Source organism: Myotis daubentonii, chromosome 2 (assembly GCF_963259705.1).
Source record: "Myotis daubentonii chromosome 2, mMyoDau2.1, whole genome shotgun sequence".
Taxonomy (NCBI): Eukaryota; Metazoa; Chordata; class Mammalia; order Chiroptera; family Vespertilionidae; genus Myotis; species Myotis daubentonii.
The window spans coordinates 36,000,106-36,012,970 of NC_081841.1; the positions used below are offsets into that span (position 1 = coordinate 36,000,106).

Sequence of the window (12,865 nt, forward strand, 5' to 3'; positions counted from 1 at the left end):
AAACCTATTTGAAGAAATAATGACAGAAAACTTCCCCCACCTGGTGAAAGAAATGGACTTACAGGTCCAAGAAGCGCGGAGAACCCCAAACAAAAGGAATCCAAAGAGGACCACACCAAGACACATCATCATTAAAATGCCAAGAGCAAAAGATAAAGAGAGAATCTTAAAAACAGCAAGAGAAAGAAACTCAGTTACCTACAAGGGAATACCCATACGACTGTCAGCTGATTTCTCAACAGAAACTTTGCAGGCCAGAAGGGAGTGGCAAGAAATATTCAAAGTGATGAATACCAAGAACCTACAACCAAGATTACTTTATCCAGCAAAGCTATCATTCAGAATTGAAGGTCAGATAAAGAGCTTCACAGATAAGGAAAAGCTAAAGGAGTTCATCACCACCAAACCAGGATTATATGAAATGCTGAAAGGTATCCTTTAAGAAGAGGAAGAGGAAGAAAAAGGTAAAGATACAAATTATGAACAACAAATATGCATCTATCAACAAGTGAATCTAAGAATCAAGTGAATTAATAATCTGATGAACAGAATGAACTGTTGATTATAATAGAATCAGGGACATAGAAAGGGAATGGACTGACTATTCTTGGGGGGGAAAGGGGTGTGGGAGATGTGGGAAGAGACTGGACAAAAATCGTGCACCTATGGATGAGGACAGTGGGTGGGGAGTGAGGGCGGAGGGTGGGGCGGGAACTGGGAGGAGGGGAGTTATGGGGGGGGGGGAAAGGAACAAATGTAATAATATGAACAATAAAGATTTAATTAAAAAAAAAAAAAAAAAAAAAAAAAGTAATATTCAGATATACAAGAACAATGCAGGAATAGGGTTACTATATATGTTGGAACCATGTTATTAAAATATTTGTGCTAACAAGAAACTAAATTGTAAAAATGTTATTTTTCATATTCTGTTAAGGGGAAAGAATGTTGAATAGAAAAGAAGACATATACTGGTGACAATAATTGATATTCAAGGTGCCCTAAAAATCCTGAACTATTTAATTTTATCTAGCTACTAGAGGCCTGGTACACGAATTCATGCACTAGTGGGGTCCCTCTGCCTGGCCTGTGGGATTGGGCCGAAACCGGCTCTCCAACATCCCCCAAGGGGTCCTTGATTGTGAGAGGGCACAGGCCAGGCTGAAGGACCCCACTGGTGCACGATCAGGGCCGGGGAGGGACACAGGAGGTTGGCCAGCTGGGGAGGGACAGCACGAGTGCTCCAGGGCATGTCCAGCCCATCTCAGTCCCGATTGGCTGGACCCCAGCAACAAGTTAACCTACCAGTTGGAGTGTCTGCCCCCTGGTGGTCAGTGCACGTCATAGTGAGCGGTTGAGCAGCCTTAGGATATCATTAGCATATTATGTTTGATTGGTTGAATGGATGACCAGACGACTGGACACTTAGCATATTAGGCTTTTATTATATGGGATTTAATTTTACCCAACTACTGAAACCATGTCCAAGTTTTCAAAATCCCTCTCTGTGATTTTTTAAAAATCATGGATAATGATAAGAGTACAGAGGCATCTGCAGACCTAAATTTGAAATTGTGACAGGTTCTGCAAGCTACTCACAGATGAACTTGATGCTGGTCCCCAAGATAACACACCAAAGTGGATCATTAAAGTGATAGTGTGGGAAGGAGCTGAGATCAAGAAAGGCCAGCATGCATTCAGACTAACCTCAAATTGGGGATGTGGGAGACATTATGTATCTGGGCTTTGGCAAGGAGGCTTTGAGAAGGAGCTTAATAATTTTGTTTTAAGATGGAGAAACATGGGCTAAATGATAGTCTATTTAAGACCAATTTCTATGTGGCTAAAGAATTGTGCTACAGGTGACTATTTCAATGTGAAGGCATGTTTCTAGAAGCAAGCTAAAGAACTCTGTCCCTGGCACTGTCCTATGCAGCATTTCTAGCACCTTTAATAACAATCTTTTAGAGCAGAGGTTGGCGATTTTTTTTCTATAAAGAGCCAAATGACAAATTGGCTTTGTGGGTCATGTAATGTTTCCACTGCATATTTTTCTTTTTTTTAAAAAAAAAAACACCTTAAAATAATGTTTACAACCATTTTTAGCCCAAGATGACAAGTCAGATTTCCTCATGGGCCACAGTTTGCCAATCCCTGTTCTAGAGCTGATCAAACTTGAGGATGACATGAGAGAGAGAGTACAGTACTTAACAGAATCGAATAGATGAGTCTTCTGACCAGCTGCACCATGCGTGGCACCTTAGAACTGGGAGGGACCTAAAACCTAGAGAGCAGCTGGTCAGAAAACTCCTCATCTATTTACAGGACAAAATGGAATGGCCCTTGGATTACAGGTTGGCAGAAATAAATAGAAATAAATGCATGCTTTCACACTTGAAATTCCCAAACTCCCAATCATATAAGTACAGGATAGGCTCCCGGGGTCCAACCCCAGCAGGTCCAGGGGTTCCCAAAGGTGTGGACGGAGTCGGCGAAGAAGGAATGACACAGAGACAGCGTTCAGTTGATCAGCAGCCTAGCCAGGATCTCCAGCCAAGTTCTGGTCTCGCTCTCCAGAGAGGTTCTGCTTAGGATCTCCAGCCAGGTTCTGTCCAGGTTCTCCAGGCAGGTCCAGTCACCAGGTTCTAGTCAGGCTCTCCTGCCAATCTCCGCAGTCAGGTTCAGTCCAGGATCCCCTGCCATGCTCTCTCGCCAGGCTCCGCCTCCAGGCTCCAAGGCCAGTCCCTGTCCAGGATCCTCCGGCATGCTCTCGCCAGCGAAGTTCTTCTGTCCCTAGAGAACGTTCTGTGTAGGTTCTGTGCCTAGGCTCTGTCTCTCTTGGTCCTGTCTTCCAAGCCCTGTGTCTGAAGTTCTGTCTTATAAGTTCTGTGTCTTGCTGTCTTGTTACATCTGTATTTATACCAGTTGATTTTAATCCTGTCAATTTCTATTCCAAAGGTTAGGGCGTTTCTTATCTCCATTCCAGGGAGTAAAGATTATGTAGCTTAAGCGTGATTGTTCATAGTTAAAGTGATTAGTTACCCTCCTGGCACTTAGTTGAGGGGTTTTATTCCCTCCCTAACTTCAGGGGAAAATCCCTACCTGGGGATTCAACCTTTCTTGGAGAGGTGACCTTGGTTAAAACACAGCGCCAAGAAGGTGAGCAAACATATTAAGAACCGTATGCCATATATGCCAGGTCCCTTGAAACAGCAAGGATGGACCGGCTCCCGGCAATAGGCATTTATGTGAAGAATGGCATTTTAGCCAAGAGTAAGCCACATACGGGGTCAAGAGTGTGGTGGGATTGCAAATCCCACTATCCAGAAAAAGATACCACCCCTCAACTTCTCCAGCTGGAATGTTCCACCAAAAGTCAGTGCTGCAATATGTGAAGAAGGCTGAGGAAACTGAAGGGGAAACTGGAGGATGCGGGGAACAGGACTTCAGAAACTACAGAGCACAGCGAGCTAGGCGAACAGAGAATGAGCCGGTTAATTGTTCGGAAGCTTTGACTGGGTTCCCAGGAGACAGGGGAAGAAAAAGTTCTTGGTGACTACTGCTCACAGTGCCTATAGTGGCTGGGACATTGGGATAAATGTATCCCTGTGTTTTTTCCTCCCTTTAGGTTATAAAGCACTAAACATTGAGTCAGTAGAAGGGACTCTCCATTCTTCAACCAACATCTCAAGGAAAAGGCAACTCAGGAATGAAGGCACATCATTTATAACCAGACAATGTGCTCCCAAACGGAAGAGGGGAAATCCATCCTTACACTGTGCTTAACTCTTCCTTCCTGCATCTTCCCTGAGTCCAATGTTGTCCTTCATTAGCATAATGTAGATTAAATCCATTATATACACATACACACACATATATATGTATACATACACACATACACACACATCCTATGTAATAAAAGCCTAATATGCAAATCTACCGAACGGTGGAACGACCAGTTGCTATGATGCACACTGACCACCAAGGGGTAGATGCTCAACACAGGAGCTGCCCCCAGCCCCCAGGCCAGCCAAGGCGGGTGCCAGCACCTGCCCCCCTCCCCCGATCGCCCCACTGGTTGCCCCACAGATCGGCCCTGATCGCCAACCAGGCCTAGGGACCCTACCCATGCATGAATTTCGTGCACCAGGCCTCTAGTACATATATAAAACTCTTTTATATATATATATATATATATATATATATATATATATATATATATATAACTCTTGAACTATTTAAAGACATATACTCTCTAAATTGTTGCTGCTTCTGGAAGCAGATCACTAATTCCTTCTACAGCTCATTAAATTTCACATATGCCATAGTTTCCAAACTATTGAGAACAATCAGAGTTTAAAAAATGATTTTTATATGCATGGTTCCATTTGCTCCTTTGGAAGCAGGGGAAGTATCATATTCTCTCTGTCTCTTCCTCCCTCCTTCCATCTCTGGCCAAGCCATCTGAACAAAGTCCAGGGAATTTGCATAACATGTCTAAGACAGACAGCTAGAAAGTGGCAAGATCAGGGTTATAACCAAGACTTCGGAATTCTAAGCCCATGCATTTCCAGATTCTTTGTTAAAGGCGATACAGTTAAAAGGGTTTTGCTTAGTGTGGTATGGGTTTGCAATATGGTAGTAGAATTTTTAACAGTGTGTATGACAGGGTAAGTTTGATAAATTCTCATGAATAGAAATAATAGAAGGAGCAGGGTGGGGATATAAAATGGCAGATTTGTAAATCCTTTCTCTAGTTTGAAACTTCTTGGTTCTTTCAGCCTCCATTTTCTATTTCAAACCACCATGAAATTCCTAGAGCAACTCTATCAAATAAACGTAAGTGCGGATGTAACAAGTTCATACTGCTCTGGAGTCATTTTTACAGACCTGTATTTGAAGCTGGTATCGTGGGTGAGCAGTTTCCCTTGTCACATGTTCCCATCATGGAAGTTAAAGTCATAGTAGGAACGTCGTTACTTCCTGAGAAAAAGAAGAATATGGTATAGAGATAAGTATGCAGGTAGCGGGGTACGGGCAATTCCAGGTACAATTTGTGTGACAAAAGGGACGGAGACCAGCAAAAACCCAGACATGACAACAGAATGACCCGGGCTTCCAGGTTGGTGTTTTTAAACTGAGCATCCCACAGCCAGCACCAATCTCAGAAAGGCGTTTGAACTAATAAGAGACAGAATCAGAGGTATGGTCAGAATGAATGACTGGGGCAGGCAGAGTGGAGGATGAAGGTGAGGAATCCACATAAGAGGTCCCTGCAGTATTTTGGATCAGAGGAAATGAGGGTGAGAAGGGACATGTGTGAGAGACACTGTCACCTCTGCTTGTCAAAAGAACGTTCCCTCTAACTCCTCGGGCTTTTCTAAGACATGGATCCCCTTGCATGCTGTTAAGTGGAGGCTCCTTCTCCTTCATCTATCAAACCACAGATCGCACTGTTCCCAGGGGCATGATCTGCATTCTCCTAAATTCCAATGCCACGTGCAAATTCTCCACCCCCCACTCTCCTTTGTACCTGTGAAGCTCTTGCCATTCCACTCTAGCACTCTCAACCTCCCCCCTCTTGGCTCCCATCTCCTGGCTTTCTGCTTATGACTTCACACTAACCGAGGAACTGCATACTTATGCACTTCAAATTTCACATATTACCGGGGTGTGTCTTCCTCAATAATTACCTTCAACCTTGAGAGTAAAGAGTGTTCCATACCAGAAAGAATAAGCTTTATGCCCTGTATCAATAGATACAATATATGGCATTGAAGTAAACTAAAAGTATTATGAAAATAAGGCTATTTTTCCCAGGGCCTGGTATCACATTCACTCTCAATCTATGAAACAAAAATCTCAGTCTATGAAGAATCAAGAGTTCAACTTTGTTCGCTGTTCTCATATGCTAGATTTATAGTATTTAACGCTTTCTCTTATTTAACAGCTTTTTATATAAATATTCATAAGTACTTTTAGTAGAGATCTTGACATTTTAGGTCTAGTGTTAACCTATATTATAAGCAAAAAAGAAAAAAGATATCTTTATATTTCTAAGGAGCATGTTTTCATAATATGACACTAATTTCCTTTATAAGTAATACAGATTCATAAAACTATAGCTATTGGATATATTTGAATTCAGGAATTATGATGCTTCGACTTCAGACTCACGCTGCACTGAATAACTCAATGTGATCATGCCTTGCAAATAATTAAAACTTGAAGAGTTTTGAGAATAAGTAGTTTATAATTGACAGATAGTTTAGTAAAAGGGAGTTTGGGGAAGTATTTACATAGCTGAGCTTTTTTTTCAATTATTTTCACCTACAAAAAACTCTGGAAAAAAGTAACAGTTAAGAAACAAGAAACACAGTAACATAAAATATTTCATGTTCCTGTTAATCAAGACTAAAATTTAGGTATGAAATTCAGTCTCAAGTTTAATAACTTTCGATCTATGATCTTTCTACTTTGTGTTTTAGTCACTTAGACTTAATAAAAGATTTAAATGTCATTTAATTTTCCCATATTCTAAGAAAGATACTACCAAATATCAATAGTTTAATAATTAACAAATGTTTAAAGGCAAGAAAGATTATGGCTTATAAGGCACACTAATTAAATCATACCTTTAAATTTAATAGCTTGAGGAGAGAGTGAGTAATTTTGTGGTTTCCATTCCCTACAACCCATAGACATGAGAATCACCCACAGAAGCTAACAGCAAAGTGCAGAACTATGATTTCTATTCAGCAAATTAGAAGAGGAGGAAAAAAAGTAACAAAGAAATTTAACCAAAACAACAAAAGGCAGGAAAGTGGTAAAAAGAAATCTTTAGAAAGAATAAGTAAAAATTCAAAATAATATAGGAAGAATAAGCCCTCACAAGAATCATAGTGAGCATAAATACATAATGTCTAACCAGTTAGCCAATAAAAACAAACATTGTACAGTAATTCTGATGGCCACATACTGATGGATTGAGCTCCTTAATGAAAATATTTTGAGTATTTTTTCTATCCCAAATTTCTTATTCTATGACGGTTTCAGGTCAAAACATTTATCATTTTCAATTATTTAAGTACAATATGATGTACTGTGAGCAAACACTTATAGAATAACTAGAGGCCCGATGCACGAAATTCATGCAAGGGGCTTGGCCCTTACAGCCCCAGTTTTGTCCGGAAGCTCATCCGGACGGTCGTTCTGCTGTTCGGTCTAATTAGCATATTAGCTCTTTATTATATAGGACGGTTGTAAATGATGCTATATGCTCTTGGGAGAGAAGGAAAAAGAGGAAAAAATCCCAAAGCGATTATCCTTCACTGAAGTTGTTGACTGTCTTTAGGATTAGAGTCATCATGGAAACTTCCTTACTGATAGTGGGCTTAGATAATGTTGCTGGTCTGGGATACTCCTCTACACATTGGCAGCTAATATACAGCCTACAAGTATTTCACAGTCATGAGCTCTTAGTGAACGAGGCATGTTTTCAAAGGAGCGAAAGAAAACATTTCCTCCATTAGTGTTTATCTGTAATCCTCTTAACAAGCTCCCTACAAATCACACCTGCCATCTGAGAAAGCTCATTCAGTGGTAATAGCAATACCTGTAATGGGAGTTCTGTTTTTCAGCCTATCCACTTCCATAGTGAAGTCATCCTTCAGAAAAAGGAACCCAATAATGGAAAACAGGTAGACCAGGATGAGAGCGAGGACTGCCGTTAGAATAATGGAGCGGCCATTGCGGGTGACACTTTTTATGACATTGAGCAGAGTCTCTTCTCTGTACACCAAATCAAAAAGCTAAAAAAATAAAAATAAATAAAAAATCCACAAACATGCCAAGGAGCAAAAGATGAATAAGTATAAAGGTCATTACAAATACAAATGCAAGCCATTTTAGTTTATCTATGAAAAAATTACAACCTAAATGACTTTAAAAATGAACCAAAATATATATTGCTGTCCAGCTGAAATGTACTAATGAGCTGTTTTTTTAATAAAGAGAACCCTAACACAACATATATTGTGCACCTGTTGGTTTTGTAACCAACATAATTTCAGCTGTGTAAAACATGAAATAGCATAGCTTCACATTTGAATTTAGAAAAATTATAGTATTATACTTAACCAACTTAGCTTCTTATTCCTTATTTTTACTCTTACTGACATTCTGCAGTTGCTTCTAGACTATGTGAAATGACTAAAGTGAGAATGCTGAGTTAGGTTCACCTAAGTGATGAATAATGGATAGGCTCATGAAATGTATTGTTTAATCAAGTGATTAGAGGTGAAATTATGGGAACAATTTTATGAGCCTGTTGCAATAGAAATAGATGTGAAATTTTAAAATAGTTGAGAAATGCTAACATCTTTCCTTAATAAAGGCATATACTGAGGATAAAACATATTACTTTAGTATATACTTTTGGAAACAGAAGTATAAACAAAGATATAATACACAATTTTGCTAATTCACGTTCTCTAATGGGCTATTTTCCATTATGTGTTTAGTAGGGGAAAATCTATGCATGAGTTAAGAACCTAGGCGTGTGTTTGCTATCTGTGGTCAACACTGAAAACACTTTTATTTATTGCTATGTAAAATGTTGAAATTATACATTATCAAGTACATGTTTAATTACCAAAAGCTGGTTAAAAGCAGTAACTTAACATTCACTTAAAAAAGGCATAAAGACCTGTTTAGAAAGAAAGAATATTTTAAAAAGTGGAATAATAGAGGTTTGTCTTCTGCTACCTGTGAGCAGTGATTAGAACGTCTAAACTGGTTGAAACGATCAATTATCCGTGTCCTGCATCCTCTCAGATACAGCAGGGCCTTGTACCCCACTTTCCTGAGCACTGAGGGTTATACAGTCACTTTCCAATCTAATTGTAGCCTTACACATAATTGCTGTAAAGTTATTAACTTGTTTGCTTACCTTAGAAACTGTTATTTTATAATGGTAAAAAATAAAAAAGGTTTAACTATTCTGCTATTTATCTTCTGGAGGGAGCAGCAAACTCTGGAAATGAAGTCAACATTCTTCAGAACAGACAAATAACTAATCCAACTTCCAAATTAGCGGCTCTGGTGTGAACTTAATTACTTGACATAAGGAGGTTTTTCTTAAGTTTATTTCAATAGCGACTGAAAGAAAAGGTCTGACAAAGGGCTCTGGGTCACTTCTGGATAGTTTCTGGAAGTATAGAGCTTCCAGAAGCCCATGGGATGCTTGCAAAAACTGCATGTCCCTGGGCCCGATCCTGTCCTCATGGAGTCAGAATCTTGAGAATGCAAAATGTGTTGACATTGGTCAGGTTGATGGTTCTTTCTGTTTATTTCTAAAAGGAAAATCTAGAGTGTGGTTTTTATTATTTTGAATAAACGATTGACATTGTGGAGAAAACCAGGAATGCATATACATATAATTTTAAAATATTAAAATATCTTTAAAATGTTTAAATTCCATTTTGTTATTATGTCCAGTACAATTTCCTTCTAGTACTCTAAACATCAAAACGGACTACCTCCTTTCTATAACCAATTCAATGAAAACAAATTAGCATCCCTATTGTAAGATTTGAAAGATAAAAGCCAAGAGGAAATAAAACTAAAAAATAAGGTTAAGTAACATAAATTAAAGTAACATTACTCTTAATAACGCATATAATCATTCAAATACAACTTTATTTTGTCAAATACCTTTACTTGGAAAACAAATATTTACATGCCTCATTTCACATTATCTTTTTAATAGATCTTGGTAATACTAGTCTCCGATACTACCTCTACTCATTTTATAGACCAGAAGGAGGACGCACATATCACAGTCAGGTTAAAGTGCTGGGTATCTTAGGACTTCATACAGGGTAGGGCAAAAGTAGGTTTACAGTTGTGAGTAAGAAAAACAGAGTTTATTCTTGTATGATTATTTATTAATTATTGTATTATTTTCCATACAAATAACTATAACCCTATTTTGCCCACCCCTGTAGGTCACAGGCAGATTTTTTAAAAATTTAATTTAATTTTATTGTATATCACAGGCAGATTTTTTAAATGGAATTTTTCAGGTGAATCAAAGCAGAGAGGGAATTCATTTGGATCCCTGAAACAGAAAAAAAAATTTCCTTTAAATTGGTGAATAATCCGATTAACTATCTGGAAGATAATTTTTAATCTAAACATATGGGACAAATCCACTCTTCACTGTGGCTCTTTCAAGTGCTTGAGAGTAAACGGAAAATTAGCTTTTTTTCAGTCTTCATACATGAGTGTGCTAGATAACATAACAGGGAAGCAGGAGGCGAGCAAACTGGGTCAGCGTAATGGTTTTAGATCTTCAACTTGTTTTCAGGTGATTTTACTGAGACGTGCTCTCCACTGCATGTCAGCTCTGGGCTGGAGAGATAAATAAATTGCTCCTATGCATGATGCTAACCGGGTAGTGCTTTAAGTTTCAAAACATCATATATTTATATTGATTCCTCTCCTGGTTTATGGTCATAAAACATATATGCATGAAGAAAAACTGATAGCCAGAAGAAAAAAAAAAAAAACCTCCACAAAAACCCACAAACACACCAAAAATCTGTGGAAGAAATCTGAAAATCCATTTAATGAATTAAGTGTATGTAGATAAGCTTCACAACAAAGACATTAAATCTGAAACTAAGACATTTCTTAAAACAACGCATTGTCTTTTTGCTAGGTTGACACTTTTCTCCCTCGTTTTACTTATTTGTCACTGTAAAGATGCACATATTTGGCACTATAAATACAATACAGTGGGGCCTTGACTTACGAATTTAATTCGTTCTGAGACCGAGCTCGTTAAGGAGCTTGTTAACTCAAATTACTCTATCAACTCAATGCAAAAAATCGGCGGAGAGACAGCTGGTATCTCAAAAAACTCGTTAGTCGGGACACTCGTAAGTCAAGGCCCCACTGTATAATGATTCCAGTACCAAGGAAACATATCCCCATTTTTTCTCCCACATTCCATCGGAGACTCTCTACATGTAAAGGGACATACGATTTGCCTAAAACCACAAGCAGCCTGCTCCATGAAACCTGGGTGAAGCATGGACTCCTTGGTTCCTTCTTAGAGAGGAAAGAAAGAATTCCACCACAGATGTAGTTTCTCAGAGAAAAAAAAGACTAAAAATAATAACAGTTCATGCTTTGCCTAGGAAATTCTAAAAATAACGTAATTTGTCCTAAATGTCTGGCCCTGCTTTAAAAAAACAAAATCAAAGGAAGAAGCATTGTGCATTTTTCCCAGCAGCAATTGTCCACTCAGAGATGTACTCACCAGGAAGCTATAGAAGAATTCATGGACAAAGAGGCCCAGCATGCAAACCAGGACATACGCCACATGGTAGAGAAAGGCCATGTCCAGGATGACTGCTCGGTACCCTCGGGTGAACGTGCCACGGTTTCCAACAAAACTCACCAGAAAAACTATTTTATTACAAAGCTGGAGGGAGGAGAAAAAAAAGATTTTACTGTCTTATTTATCCCCAAATGCACATAAATAACAGGTCATTGACAAAACCTATTGTTCACAAGTCTGTGGTTTTGTTTAATGATTTTTCATTCTGTAATTTTTCAGCACTGCTTACAAATCTACATGTAAACATGGTACAGGCAGAACTGGTATCCTTTGCAGTTCCAGGAAAAGAGAGGAGCATGATTAAGGGCCCCAGCTCTGCAATTGACATGGACCTGAATTAAAATCTTGGTGCTCTCACCACTGCTGGCATGGCTTGAGTTGTGCACCTATAGGCCTGATTGTTTCTTCTAAAAAACTGGAATAAAGGAATTCCCAACTGACAGAACTAGTGAGAGGATTAAACAGTTCATAAAGCATATGAAGCACTTAATGCAATGACTATTTTATTTTTAATATATATTTTTACTGACGTCAGAGAGGAAGGGAAAGAAAAAGAATCACTGATTGTCTGCCTCCTGCATTACCCCCACTGAGGATCAAACTGTGATCTCCTGATTCATGTGTCAATGCTCAACCATTGGGCAACACCAGCTGGGCTGCAATGACTCTAAATACCACTCATTATATTTTCCATACTGAAAGTAACCTATGCAATATTTCTATTATACTAGACCTATAAAAGAAAAATGTCTTCAGAAAATATCCAGAGATCTGTCCTTGATTACTTTTTTTACCCTGGACTTTCTCTACTGAGTGTTATTTTAATCAAATAAGCTATAAAAATTATTTTTGCATTTAATTTACTTTAAAAACATAAAAATTATAAATATACCTATATATCTAGGTTAAAATAAATATAACATGTGCTGATATTTTCTAAGCTCTATGGGTGGTAAATTCAATAAACACTGTTGGCGTGTTTATTATGATTGGTATCATGCAAAGTATTTATATTAAAACTATGTTTAATGTTACCTTTTGTGGCAAAATTTTAGAATATGGAAAATTTATACTAAGAGTCTTTGGCAATAACAGATTTGTGTGATGATTTCCAAAGAACACAATTAACATAAACTTAGGACCATCTACATGTATTTGGTTCTAGAATCACTGCATTATTTATAAACCAAAAAACTAGTTTTGCCTCTTTGTCATCAAGGAAAGAATTACAGAGTTTGAAATTTCAATTTATTCTTCCAAATTGTTCTCTGAGTTCTTTAGTTATCTATTGGCACCATATTTGTCTTTATATCTCCAAATCTAACCTTGGGGGGAAAAGTTGCTCTTTACAACATTGTTGGTTTTTTTCAATGTATATGAAATAAATTGCCTTACGGAATTATAACATAAGAAGGAGCAAAACACTTTGAAGCAAAATTGAAATATGTGAGGTTGGAA

The 12,865-nt window shown here is 38.2% G+C and overlaps 1 protein-coding gene across 8 annotated transcripts in view; it reads right to left on the minus strand.

The window, feature by feature from the left end:
• ITPR2 (inositol 1,4,5-trisphosphate receptor type 2) overlaps positions 1–12,865 on the minus strand; it is a 439,774-nt gene that overhangs the window by 64,097 nt on the left and 362,812 nt on the right. For all 8 annotated transcript variants that reach the window (XM_059682415.1, XM_059682414.1, XM_059682412.1 and 5 more), the window contains 3 exons: positions 11,327–11,491; positions 7,616–7,811; positions 4,891–4,983 (listed from right to left, as the gene is read on the minus strand). In XM_059682415.1, the coding sequence (XP_059538398.1) occupies positions 4,891–4,983; positions 7,616–7,811; positions 11,327–11,491 (454 nt within the window). The remainder of the gene's footprint in view (positions 1–4,890; positions 4,984–7,615; positions 7,812–11,326; positions 11,492–12,865) is intronic.